Raw genomic sequence first — 12,636 nt, 5'->3', positions numbered from 1 at the left:
TCCCTAACACTAGAAGTTTGTAAGTAGTTTAATGATAATGAATAATTAATTACTCTTCAAGTAGTCCTCTCCATGGAAGGATCTCAAAGCAATTTACAAACATCTTGAAGTACTGCAGACACTTGTTATATCCAGTTTACAGGTCGGTAAACTGTGGCACAGAGAGTTGCCATGACTTGTCCATAACCAGACAGTGAACCAGTAATATGGCTGGATTGGGGACAGCTGACTTTGGTTAGAAAACACTGCCACAGTTCCTGGCAGAGTTAAGCAGACATGTTCATCAAAAGCTGTTCTTTCCAAACAGTAGGCCAAACTCCCCCAGGGTCTATGCTAGGAGAAGCTGATACAGACCCCCCACTGAGAACTCTGGTGATTAAAAGCCACCTAGTGAGAAAGGTGCTACAGCAGAAAGGAGACATAACACCTTTCCATTCACCACTGGGCCTCCACATTAAATAGCTGAGTAATTAACACAGCCATGCACTACCACTGGTTAATTTTATCCTGTATGTGTAATGTCTTTAAATGGCTGGAAGTACTACGCCATTACACAAAATCTGTATTGTCAGTTTTTATGTTCTCATTTGGTTAAAGACTTTTCTCCCTCTTTGGGAAGGACAGATTTGACTCCTGCCAAAATATTTCTGCTCAGTGAACAGAATTAGTCTATAGTTTGTCAGTTAATGTATCCTCGGGCTCTCATGAAAGTAGAAGGGAAAACACTTATTAGACTTAATCAGGTGGCAAGCTTTCATTATAGCTGCTCTAATAGACAAGGAAGCTGTACTCCTGGAATTGAATTTTTAAACACACTCTGTATAGGAGGGTTAAAAAGAGGGTTAGTTCACTGCCCTGAGGTCTAACCTTTAGGAGCCTCCAGTGTTGTTGAAAACAATTTCATATAAAGGAGCCGCCATGCTCCTGCAGACACACCATTCACAATTCTTTACTGGTGCTTCTCCTTTACCAAGAAGTAGAAGATTTTCAGGGCCTTGCAAGTTAGTTTCACAAGTAGGGCAGAAATTGTGATGTGGGGTCAGGTATTTTCTTAATGTAATTTGTATATTTCCAAATTGTACACAAGTCATCTTTTCTTGAACAGGGTGGTTATAAGGGTGTAGAAACAACTGCCTCCTTGCAGAAACCTTGAGTCAGGCTCCTCCCCTATGCCCACAAGGAGTTGCCTTGGGCCTCGGTCTCTTTCCAGTGTCTCTCTGCTTCATGAAATATCCCTTCTTCTCCCTCAGCCCCTTACTTTGTTCTGGGAAACCCGTAGTCCAAAACTGCTCACTGATATTGCAGGGTCTGGTTAGATGGGCCTACGTGCTTACCCTTCTATTGTGGAGCTGCTCTTCAAGACAAAGGAACCTCAGAGCTGTAATTGCCAGACAAAGCATAGAGCTTTAACTCAGACAATACCCTGAATGACTCCCAGAATGCAGTTGCTGCAAGGTATCTTTACTTAGAGATTATTGATGTATAAGCACTCTAACAGGCAAGCCATGATGTTGAGGTCACCATTGAAAAGTCAGCTGCCTGATAGCATACACTGGGCCTAATCTAAAGCCCATTGAAACTCCCCAGGGTACCTTTCCATTGACTTCAGTGGCTTTGGATCAAGCACAGTATCTGAGATACCATAGTTACTTCCCTGTCTAATTACAGTTTGGGGCATGGATTGGAAGAGACTCTGCAAGGTCAGCTCGCTATTTCCTGCAGAACGGGGGAAGTGAAACCCAATGATCTCTGAAGCACCATCCCCCTTTTCTCCAGAACTCATTTAGTGTGCTTCACAGGTCCGGAACCCACAAGGAAGAGAGGGTGGAGACTAGGAAGACTCTGGGTAGGGAGTGAGTGGTCTGGGGTGGGGTTGGCAATATTATATTTGCTAAGGAGCCTCCACCCCAAATAGTCCTGGGCAGTTGCAATGGATTAGAGCATCTAGTAATTGCACTGCCAGATATCTGCTGGAGCTGGCTGGTATGAAGGAACAGGGCTTCTATGCAGATGACCCTGAGGATCCACCAGGTTTGAAGAACATTCCTTTGAGCTATACTATGAGGGGGCAACACTCCTGTGACTGAACAGATGGGGAGGGATTCTGAGGATATCTTTGGTCAGAGAGGGGGCGCAATTTGGCTCACTATGAGGAAAACACTGATGTTTTAATGGTGAACCGTCTCTGTCATGTCTAATTAAATAAACATTGAACACCCTATGTTTTTAATTGTTCTTACAGTAAATGACAACTTGTAGACAATTTGCAACTCATCTTCTCCATAATACTCTTGATAAGTATTTGTCACCAATTTTTAAGCTATTCAGGAAAAAGAGTTCATTTAGTGTCAGGGAAAGTCACGTGCATTTTTGTGTCCTCTACTGACATATTCAAGGAGCTGCTGGGTCTGAGTTCTGTTTATAAGTCTTAATACAAGTCCAGAGTGAACCTCTGCATCAACTCAGCATCCGGCAACTTTTATCCTCATCGTGTGTTCAAAATTGTTGGTATTTTTTTCCTTTCTATTACTGTCTCAAGCACAGAAAAACATTTGCATTGGTACATTCATCTCATGTCATTTCTAAAACTGAAATCTCAGGAGTGCAGACTGAACTTTGCTATATGAACTGTAGCCATAACTTATGTATTTTAGGTTCTTGGGTAGCCTTATAGGATAGAGATTATAGGGCTTTCATTAACATTCTGTAGTTATCTGCTCTGTCTCCAGTGTTGTTGTACTTTTACATCTATATTTTTACATGTATATTTATATATTTACCTGCTGGGCGTATTGCTCTCAAATGTTTTGATCTGGATTTTTCCAGCTTGTTGATACTCCCACAGAGATTTAAAAGCACTTCCACTTCCTTCAGAAAAATCAAAACATTTTATAAAAGTGCCATCATGCACAAAACTATTATTTAAATTCCAAAAATCACTCTGAAAATATTTGTTTTATTAATGTAATTTAATAAAAAAAATCAAATCCATTTTTAGATTTCTAATGAGTCAATCAGAGTGATATCTGCTGAGCCTGTAATATCTGTTATTGTTTAAAAAAAAAGTTATGACCAGACAGGATCAAGACAATCACAAGTTTACAAAGTCTTTTTATTTGCTGAGATCTGAAAAGCTTGGGGTTCTGGGCCAAATCCAGCAATCCTTAAATAGGCAATACATCCTTATTTTCACAATACTGTTGTTCTGTCTCACTGCTTTCTTCACAAGGTTTTACTGAATACCTGTGCTGTAGTATCATTATACATTTGTAATAGGCCTTTGCTTTGCTGAGCATGTGCAATTAAAGCTTGTTTGGAATTCCATGCAATGGTATTAAAAGCTCAGTGAGATGTGCCCACAAGTAAGAGATGTGTTGTATTCATGGATTGGGAAAAGGATGGATTATTCATTTTTTCTTTTTCTTTCCATTTCTTTCTTACAGACCCAGAAATCTCTCTTACTAATTTCAGTGACAGATGTTTAAAGCTAGGTGGGAAAATGAAAAAAAAAAGAATATGGAAATTGTATTTTATTTCTGATTTTCATCAAAATTATGAAAATTTTCAAGTAGTTCTAGAGATTTGTTTGTGCCATTGTCCCAAAACCTAGGACTTCAGATCTATTATTTTTGTGACCTAGAAAAAACAGCTATTGCATTGCCAGTAGAGTAAAACTAATACGCTGCATGTAGCCGGACAGTGCCAGCAAATGTCTTTTTATGGATCATTTATTCACAGGATAAATAGCCTTTTAATAATACAGAACTTTCAGAACATGCTTCTCAACATACAATTAAAAGAGAAGTTCCTGGAATGAGAAACAACATCAGAGTGTGAGTGCATAAAAACAAATTATTTTGTGCCACGCACCTACCCCACACACACACACACACACACACACTCTCTCTCTCTCTCTGGCACATGCACACACGCACAACTTGGGTGTTCCTATCCTCTTCAGGTTGAGAAATTTATCCGTGTGTCAGATGACAGCACATAAAATGCTATAATGGAATTTTATTTGCGGAATATTCTTTTCTTTTCTTTTGTATTCAGATCTGTGACACTAGTACTAGGACAATATTTCATTTAAACGTTGTGCTAGAGAATCTGTTCCAGCCAGGACTTATTATATGGCTACCATTTAATAAAGAAAACACAATAGGGACATATTCTCATGAAGCCTAATGTATACATATAATATCCATTATAAGCATAGGCTGGAACTAGGGTGTTGGGGTGCTGCACCCCCTGGCTTGAAGTGGTTTCCATCATATACAGGGTTTACAGTTTGGTTCAATGGATCTCAGCTCCCCCACTGTACAAACTGTTCCAGCCCCCTTGATTATAGGGTGACCAGATAGCAAGGGTGAAAAATTGGGACGGGGTAGGGGGTAATAGGCACCTATATAAGATAAAGCCCTAAATAATGGGACTGTCCCTATAAAATTGGGACATCTGGTCACCCTACCTGATTAAAAAGTAGTAATCTGAGATACTTCTGAGATCAGATACACACAGTTCTTTCTGTAATTAATGCTTTTTATTAGCCAACCAACCAAACATGAACACTTTACAATATTTTACATTACAGGCCCTGGGCATATTGGTCCTCTACTTGCATTACTGCATCTATCAATACTTATACAGTTATACCTTACCTATATATGTGTATGGCTGACTACAGTCAGCTGCATTAAAGCACCTTTGTTCTGCTTCTCCAACACAAAGCTTCCTCAAACCTGTCTCACTGGGCTCCTGGAAGCTCTAACCTGCTTAGTGCAGGGGAGGAATATTTGGGAAGTGAAGAGTCACCATAGCAGCTTTTATGCCATCCACCTCTCCCTGTGGCAATGTGCCATGGATGGCTGAAAGGGAGCATGCAGGAGGGGTCCTGGCATCCCAGCATCCTGGACCAGCACTTTGGTGCTACAGACAGCTGGTACAGTTTTAGAGCTGCCCTGCACGAAGCACAATGTATCAAAACTTCAGTGGGTCTACTCATATAAGTAAAGTTAATCAAGTTTGTAAGCATTTGCAAGATTGGGGCTCAGTCAACAGGAGTTTGCCATTGACTCAGTGGCAAAAGGCCTAGATTCACTCATATTTGGGGAATATTTTTATTATGGCAAAAACTGTGCTAGGAACATCACAAAGAGCATAGAAAGACATGGTGCCCCAACAACCTTACAATCTAAATTTAAGTAATGACTTGAAAGTAAGGGTGGAGCTGGGGCAAAGGACAAGGAAGCGTATGTGTGTTGTCCACCTACAGTAGGGTACTTAAAAAGTGCATTCTGATTCTAGGTGTTACTGGTTATAGTGGAATTCTTCAGTTTAAGAATAGGATAAAGCACTAGAACTGGCTACTGCTAGCTTTTTAAGTTTTCCCTTTGTATGCACATATATGAAAATATGTGTGCGCGTGTGTGTATAAGTGAAAATAATTAACTCCCTAAATGAAGGAATCACAGAGAGAATGAGTTTTCCTGGGAAATTTTATATGAAAGCATGTTAGTTGGATGGTCCAATTTGGGAGATTATTGCAGACATAGCATTTCACATGAAAATTAGTACAGAGATGATTTTTTGAGAAACAATTACACTGATTTTAATGGAGTTGTGCTAATTTTTTGTCACCTGTGAATTTGGCCGTTAGACTTTGCAATCTTGCATAGCTTGAGCCACAGAAAAAAAAAATTAACCAGACCAAAATCTTCAGGAAATCTTCTGTTTTTGATGTGGAAATGTCATGGTGCAGTTTCGCTCCGTTATACACTATACAGTGAGCTCACATTTACAGTGTAGTCACTTTTTCCTGCTGGAGCATTCTTGGCAACAGTTGAGTCTCTCACATTTGTGTGCTGGCCACGACATGTCTACTTTATTTAAAAAAAATAAAAGACAGCCTATTACTATTCAATAATGGTGTTTTGCAATCCTACTCCAATTATGATTATATGTGAAAAAGATAATAGCACAATTTCTTACTATTAACTCTTGTAGTTAAGAATTACAATGAGTTACCATTGTGTTTTTATTACAAGCCTGCTCAACAATGGGAGGCAATTTGGAAAATGGTTGAGGCAACAGCTGCTATGATGATCCCACTAAGAGAGAGATAACAAATATAGATTGGCTCCATAGGCCACAAGTTGGTTCTTAGCCAGGATATCTGGGGCATCACATTCCGGAGTCATGTTAAATTAATGCATTTTCCATTGCACTCTACATCAATATCACTCTTGTGTATTGCTCCTTGTCATTAAGTGCATCACTGTGGGTTTTCAGTAGCTGGACTTAGGTGCTTAACAATTTGACACCCAAATAAATAGCACACCTCCAATCTTCTTTACCTTGTTTTTTGTTTCATCATTTTGCCTGTAATAAAAAATAGAGGAAAAGAGAATGAGCCATGAGCTTTTCAGAAATAATTTATTGGGGGACTTTAGATGGATCCTGGTGGCATAAATAGCTTCCTCACACAGAGAAATAAAATGGTTTTAATAAAGTGAAAGTGCAAAGATTACTGTTGGATATTTCTGTTATTTCCCCAAAACTTTGTGTTTCCTCAGGATAATGCTCTGAAAGTTACTGTGCATTTCAAGAACTTATTAACAAAATGGTTTTATGATCTGTTATGCCCCAATAGCCAAAACACATTTTGCTGGGGGGAGAGAAGGGTGAGAAATCAACCTTGCAGAACTTTAAATATAAAATTTAAATGACTGTCATACAAAAAATGTAACAGCAATTGGAGGATACTAATTTGAAATCCTTTATGAGGTTGTAGATATATAGATGAAAAATTATGCATACCTGAGGAAAGAAGCAAGCTTAAAGATATTCTGAAAGGGGAATAAAATGTGTTTATCCCTTTTTTTCTTCTTTATAATGTGTACCTTTTTTCAAAAACACTAGTATAATTTCTACTTGTTTTCTACATGAGACTGTCTTGCCTACCCTGCTTTGCCAAAGACTCTGTGGACTATTGGAAAATTGGTTGGATCAAGTATTCACAACAGAAAGAACTGAGGGAAGTGTTTCTTAGTCAGATTGTTTAAAACTCTCTGCAGCAAACTCTCCATTCTACCCAAGCTCCAAATGACAGGGGGAAGCTAGAGGGAACCATTTGTGCCTCCCGGATCTTCAGTGCTCTGGTGTCTGTGCATGTTAGAACTGTGCAGGAGCAGATCTATCTTAAGCCAGTGAAGGATTAGGTGTAGCAGAGCTGAATTCCACCCCCCGCCCCGGCCAATGCCTCCATCTCCTTATACAAGTGATAAGAGTGGCTGAGCTGTCTCCTTCAGCTTTACATCTGTGAAGAGTTTCTCAGAGGCTACTACCAGACAATTTAAGGCCACTTTGCTCTGAATAATCTGTTTTTATTTGTTTGTTTTGCTTATGTTAACCTCTATTTTTAAATAAATACTTGAGAAAAAGGATGTCTTTTATATTCAGCACCTCTCACCTGAGAGCTGAGAAAGCTCTTGCTCCAGTTCTCTGATCCTCCAAGTAGTTCTCTAGCAAAATCAGGGAGACAAGATGAGATATTAATAACTGACTTTAGTGGGTTTTGGATGAGGTCCTTATTGGGTAATCTTTAAGTCTCAGGATTTGAGTTTGTTACTGTGTTACTGGAATTTCTTTCTTTTTCTGTTTCTTTTTAACATTATAAAAAAATAAGAGAAATTTAGCGTGTGTTAGTGTAACACCGACTTGTCAGGATCAAACCTAGAACCTCTGGAGCTTAGTACATGAGCTTCTACTGCATGTGCTAAAAGCCCTATGGCCCTTAGCTGGGGCTGTAGAGCCGATATCTCTCGTGCTGTCTCTCTTTTCCCTCCTCCCCCACCCTGGAGGCACTAGATGGGACAGAACACCACACCCTGGAGGAGTGTGGGTTACATAAGCATGTGCACACTTGGTATCAGCACATACAGGATGCAGCCTCTAATTAAAATATATGCAGAAGTATATTAATATATCTAACTTAGATTGCAAGCTTTTTGGGGCAGAGACATAGTACAATAGGGCTGGGTCCTCTAGGTGATACCTCAGTACAAATAATAAAGTCATTTGGTTATGGGAGCATACAGATCTTGCTCCTCTCTGCTATGTATGTGTGATTAGATGTGGTATCTGTTGGCCTGGTTTTCAAACCAGTGACCTCAGTTTTGCAACAGTGCACCTTCATTTGCCTTATTAGTGTTTCTCCTGACTTATGCCATTGCAATCAAGCTCCAAATTAGACTGTGTGCATATAGGATTAAGGCCTGGAATGGATATCGATTATGTATGGCACATATGATGGATTTTGTTTTGTACTGTTCATAGACTGGATTGTGCAATTACAGTCTGTCCTGTGTAAGAGTGGTGAGGGTGTGCGCCACCCCAGGAGCACTCAGAAAAGAAATCATGCCTCAGAGAGGCGAGATTCCTTCCTTACACTACAGGGAGAACATGCTGTTGGTCCTATTCAGTAGCACATTCTTACTCTGTTCTCCTACCTACCGCTCGCTGGATCAGCTGTGTTTGCTGGCCTGTTGGGGTTGGAACCAGAGCCCCACACATTCTCTGTCTCACTTATCCACTGCCTTCCCAGCAGATTATGTGCAGTGAGGGTTCTTAATCCCGTTTACACCCTGATGTGGCTGTGAAGTGCAGGCTGCTGTCTAGGTCTTTAACAGTATAGATCAGGACTAAAGCACTATAAGCCCTCTAACTGTGGTTCAAAACTGGTTATCAAATATTGTGCATCAGAACCAGCTTGCATAGGTCCTAAAGTTCAGAAGGGATCAGGCTTCAATTAAACTCGTCTTCTCATGTTTGAATCTTATAATAGAGTTGCCAACTTTCTAATGGCACAAAACTGAACACCCCTGCCCTGCCCCTGCCCTGAGGCCCCACCCCTGCTTGCTCCATCCCCCCTCCATCCATCACTCACTCACTCTCCCCCACCCTCGCTCACTTTCACCGGGCTGGGGCAGCAGGCTGGGTGTGGGGGTGGTGGTGACAGCTCTGGCTGGGGATACGGGCTCTGGGGTGGGGCTGGGGATGAGGTATTTGGGGTGTGGGAGAGGGCTCCAGGCTCAGGCATTGAGGTGGGGGGGTATGAGCTCAGGGCTGGGGGTGCAGGCTCCTGGTGGGGCTAGAAATGTGTGGGAGAGGGCTCTGGGCTGGGGCAGAGGATAGGGATGCAGGGGGGGTGAGGACTCCAGCTGGAGGTCCAGGCTCTGGGCTGGGGCCAGAGATGAAGGTTTGGGGTGCAGGAGGGGGCTCTGGGCCAAGGGGTTTTGAGTGTAGGAGCGGGCTCCAGGCTGGGGCAGGGTTTGGGGTGCAGTGGGGGAGTGAGGGCTCCGGCTGGGGATGTGGGCTCTGGAGTGGGGCCAGGGATGAGGGGGCTGGCATGCAGGAGGGGTCTCAAGGCTGGGGCAGAATTTTGGGGTGTTGGGGGGGGGTGCGGGCTCCAGGAGGGAGTTTGGGTGTGGGAGAGGACTCCAGGCTGGGGTGCGGAAGGAGGTGTGGGGTCCCGGTGGCGCTTACCATGGCTCCCAGGAGGCGGCCGCCAGGCCTCTGCAGCTCCTAGGTGCATGGGTGGCCAGGTTGGCTCTGCATGCTGCCCTCGTGCCTGCAGGCACTGCCCCTGCAGCTCCCATTGGTTGTGGTTCCCAGCCAATGGGAGCTGTGGAGCCAGCACTTGGGGCGGTGGCAGGACGTGGAGCCTCCCTGGTTGCACATGTTGCCTGGTTGCACAGGGGCCATAAAGACCTGGTGGCCACTTCCGGGAGCCGTGCAGAGCTAGGGCAGGCAGGGAACCTGCCTCTAGCCCCAGATCCCTGCTGTGCTGTCAACTGGACTTTTAGTGGCCTGGTCGGTTTTGCTGCCAGGAGCCTCCAGGGTCCCTTTTCGACTAGGTGTTCAGGTCGAAAACCAGATGCCTGGCAGCCCTATCTTATAATGGAACCTTGGTCAAGGTATAAGGTCACACAGGTGTACTGGTTCACAGGACTCAGAACTAGGACCATATTGAAAAGTATCAATGTAAGTTTTTGTTAGAATATAAGGGAGAGGAGAGAGGTAACTTAGGAAACAAATAACTTTCACACATAGATTTAATAATAAATATGGAGGAGAGAAGGATAAGAAGTGGAGGAGAATGATACGGTCCAAGTCCTGTTCCCTGTAAAGTGTGACATGGGGTCTAGAATCATTTTGCTGTCAGATTTACCAGGAAGTGAGTCCTTCGCAATCACTATTACAAGAGATGAACTATGGTGTAAAATAGTGCGGGAGATGTTGGAGGGGCAGGATGGGCATGGTGGTGGTGCTGCAGAGCCAAAGCAATACTGCTGTCATGAAGACTTCAGTGTAAATGCACCTATTACTGCTGTGTATCATCATCAGAAGCCAGGTGTCAAGGTTCCTTCCCTACTCTGAACTCTAGGGTACAGATGTGGGGACCTGCATGAAAGATCCCCTAAGCTTATTCTTACCAGCTTAGGTTAAAAACTTCCCCAAGGTACAAACTTTGCCTTGTCCTTGAACAGTATGCTGCCATACTTGGAGACGTCTTCCCACAAAATATCCCCCTAGCCCTACCCCCACTTTCCCGGGGAAGGCTTGATAATAATCCTCACCAATTGGTACAGGTGGACACAGACCCAAACCCTTGGATCTTAAGAACAATGAAAAAGCAATCAGGTTCTTAAAAGAAGAATTTTAATTAAAGAAAATGTAAAAGAATCACCTCTGTAAAATCAGGATAGTACATACCTTACAGGGTAATCCGATTCAAAACGCAGAGAATCCCTCTAGGCAAAACCTTAAGTTACAAAAAGACACAAAAACAGGAATGTACATTCCATCCAGCAGAGCTTATTTTACAAGCCATTAAACAAAAGAAAATCTAACTCATTTTCTAGCTAGATTACTTACCAACTTTACAGGAGTTGTAAGGCTGCATTCCTGTTCTGTTCCCGGCAAAAGCATCACACAGACAGACAGAACCCTTTGTTCCCCCACCTCATTGGTCATTTTGGGTCAGGTGCCAGTGAGGTTACCTTAGCTTCTTAACACTTTACAGGTGAAAGGGTTTTGCCTCTGGCCAGGAGGGATTTTATAGCACTGTATACAGAAGGGTGGTTACCCTTCCCTTTATATTTATGACACCAGGTCTGAAGGGATCTTAAACCCAAGAGATGCCATGATATTTTTAACTCCAACTTGGAAAGCAAAAGCTAGCTTGGTTTAACATCTAATCAGAAGGGCAGAACACCTGGTGAGACAGCACCCCCAAGTCTTGCACTGCAGGTTCATCGTTTGAGGGCAGTAATGAAGTGCCTACCATGGCATTTCTTACATAGTTCAGTGTGAGTATTGAGTGTTCCAGGAATAACAGATCAGGCCCAGAAGACATAGTTATATCAAGAATATGTCTCATTGAATGTATTATTTTTGCTAGCTCATGTTCAACATGTGACTAAGAAACAAAGAAAAAACAGAAAAGTTGAATCAAGAATTTTCATCTTTCATTTTTTTCAGTGATAGGCTTTCACAATGCAAATTGTATGTTGGAAATATTCTCAAATAACTCAGCACCAAGAATGATTTTCTCTCCAAAAACATTTAATCAAATAAAGAAATTTGTGCAGAAAGTGGTGATATTCAGCTTCTCAGGAAAAGCCTTTTATATGGAGAAATATCATTGTATAGTTTTCTTTTTCCCAGAATAATATAAATATATATTTTTACAATGTATGTTTAAAACTTGTAATCTTTAATTTCAGCTTCTCTGTAGAAAAATTCCTTCTGTGTAAATACGTTCTTAATGGTGGGACACGATGTTTACAATTACTTCCCCCAGAACTGAACTTGAAAGACTGCATCTACAACAGATAGTGTAATGGTTCTAGCTAAGAAGTTTCCTTGATAGTCTTTATTCACTTAGTTATTTCATGCAATTCTTTAGTGTATTGAAAGAAGAGTTTCAAAATACTGTAGCGATATTTGAACCTTAAAGGAGTCAGAAGTTCAGTTTGTCAAAGTTGGGCTGCTTATCTGAATTTCATGCATATTCAGCAATGAGCTGGTAATCTCATAAATTCCTGATGACATTTCTCTTACTTCCTGTTTTTAATCTACTCAGAAAATGCATGATTATTAAATGCCAGAGTTTGTGTTTGTTGGTATAAAATATTTTTAAAGAGAAAGTGTTTCTATTTTTATACAAACTGAATACAAATGGAGCTATTCTTTTTGTTAAAATACATCCCAATTTAAAACAAAGACATAAGATGGTTAAGAAAAGCTCCACTCAGCCCTGAAAAGCTTTAAATAAATATTTTCTCTTTCTTTCTCCTTAAAAAGTTCATATCATAAAGCTGTAGGTGCTTAAACAATTATGTAAAATAAAACAAAATGGGGATGAGTATCAAAACAATAAACCTCCATCCATCCAAGTGCACCCTGAATATTATCAAATCAAGGCCATGTCATATCAAATGGACAGTGAGCCCCTCGTTAAAAGATACTCTCTGAAGAACCACTTAAAAAGAACAGATTCAGCAACTTGGCCAGGTATTTGTGACTTTTACCCTCATAGTTTATCCATTTGGGAACTCAAGCCTTGATTCA

At 41.5% G+C, this 12,636-nt stretch overlaps 1 protein-coding gene across 1 annotated transcript in view; it reads right to left on the bottom strand.

Moving 5' to 3' along the window:
* Positions 1–6,166: 6,166 nt before the first annotated feature.
* Positions 6,167–12,636, bottom strand: part of KCNJ3 (potassium inwardly rectifying channel subfamily J member 3) — a 298,653-nt gene continuing 292,183 nt past the window's right edge. Inside the window, exons 3-4 of the mRNA XM_075117834.1 lie at positions 10,777–10,825; positions 6,167–6,381 (exon numbers count right to left, since the gene is read on the bottom strand). Of these exons, the coding sequence (XP_074973935.1) occupies positions 10,815–10,825 (11 nt within the window). The 3' untranslated portion in view covers positions 6,167–6,381; positions 10,777–10,814. The remainder of the gene's footprint in view (positions 6,382–10,776; positions 10,826–12,636) is intronic.

This window comes from Caretta caretta, chromosome 11 (genome assembly GCF_965140235.1).
Source record: "Caretta caretta isolate rCarCar2 chromosome 11, rCarCar1.hap1, whole genome shotgun sequence".
Taxonomy (NCBI): Eukaryota; Metazoa; Chordata; order Testudines; family Cheloniidae; genus Caretta; species Caretta caretta.
The sequence above is the reverse complement of the archived record's forward strand: the minus strand, read 5'-3'. Positions and strand labels throughout refer to the sequence as shown.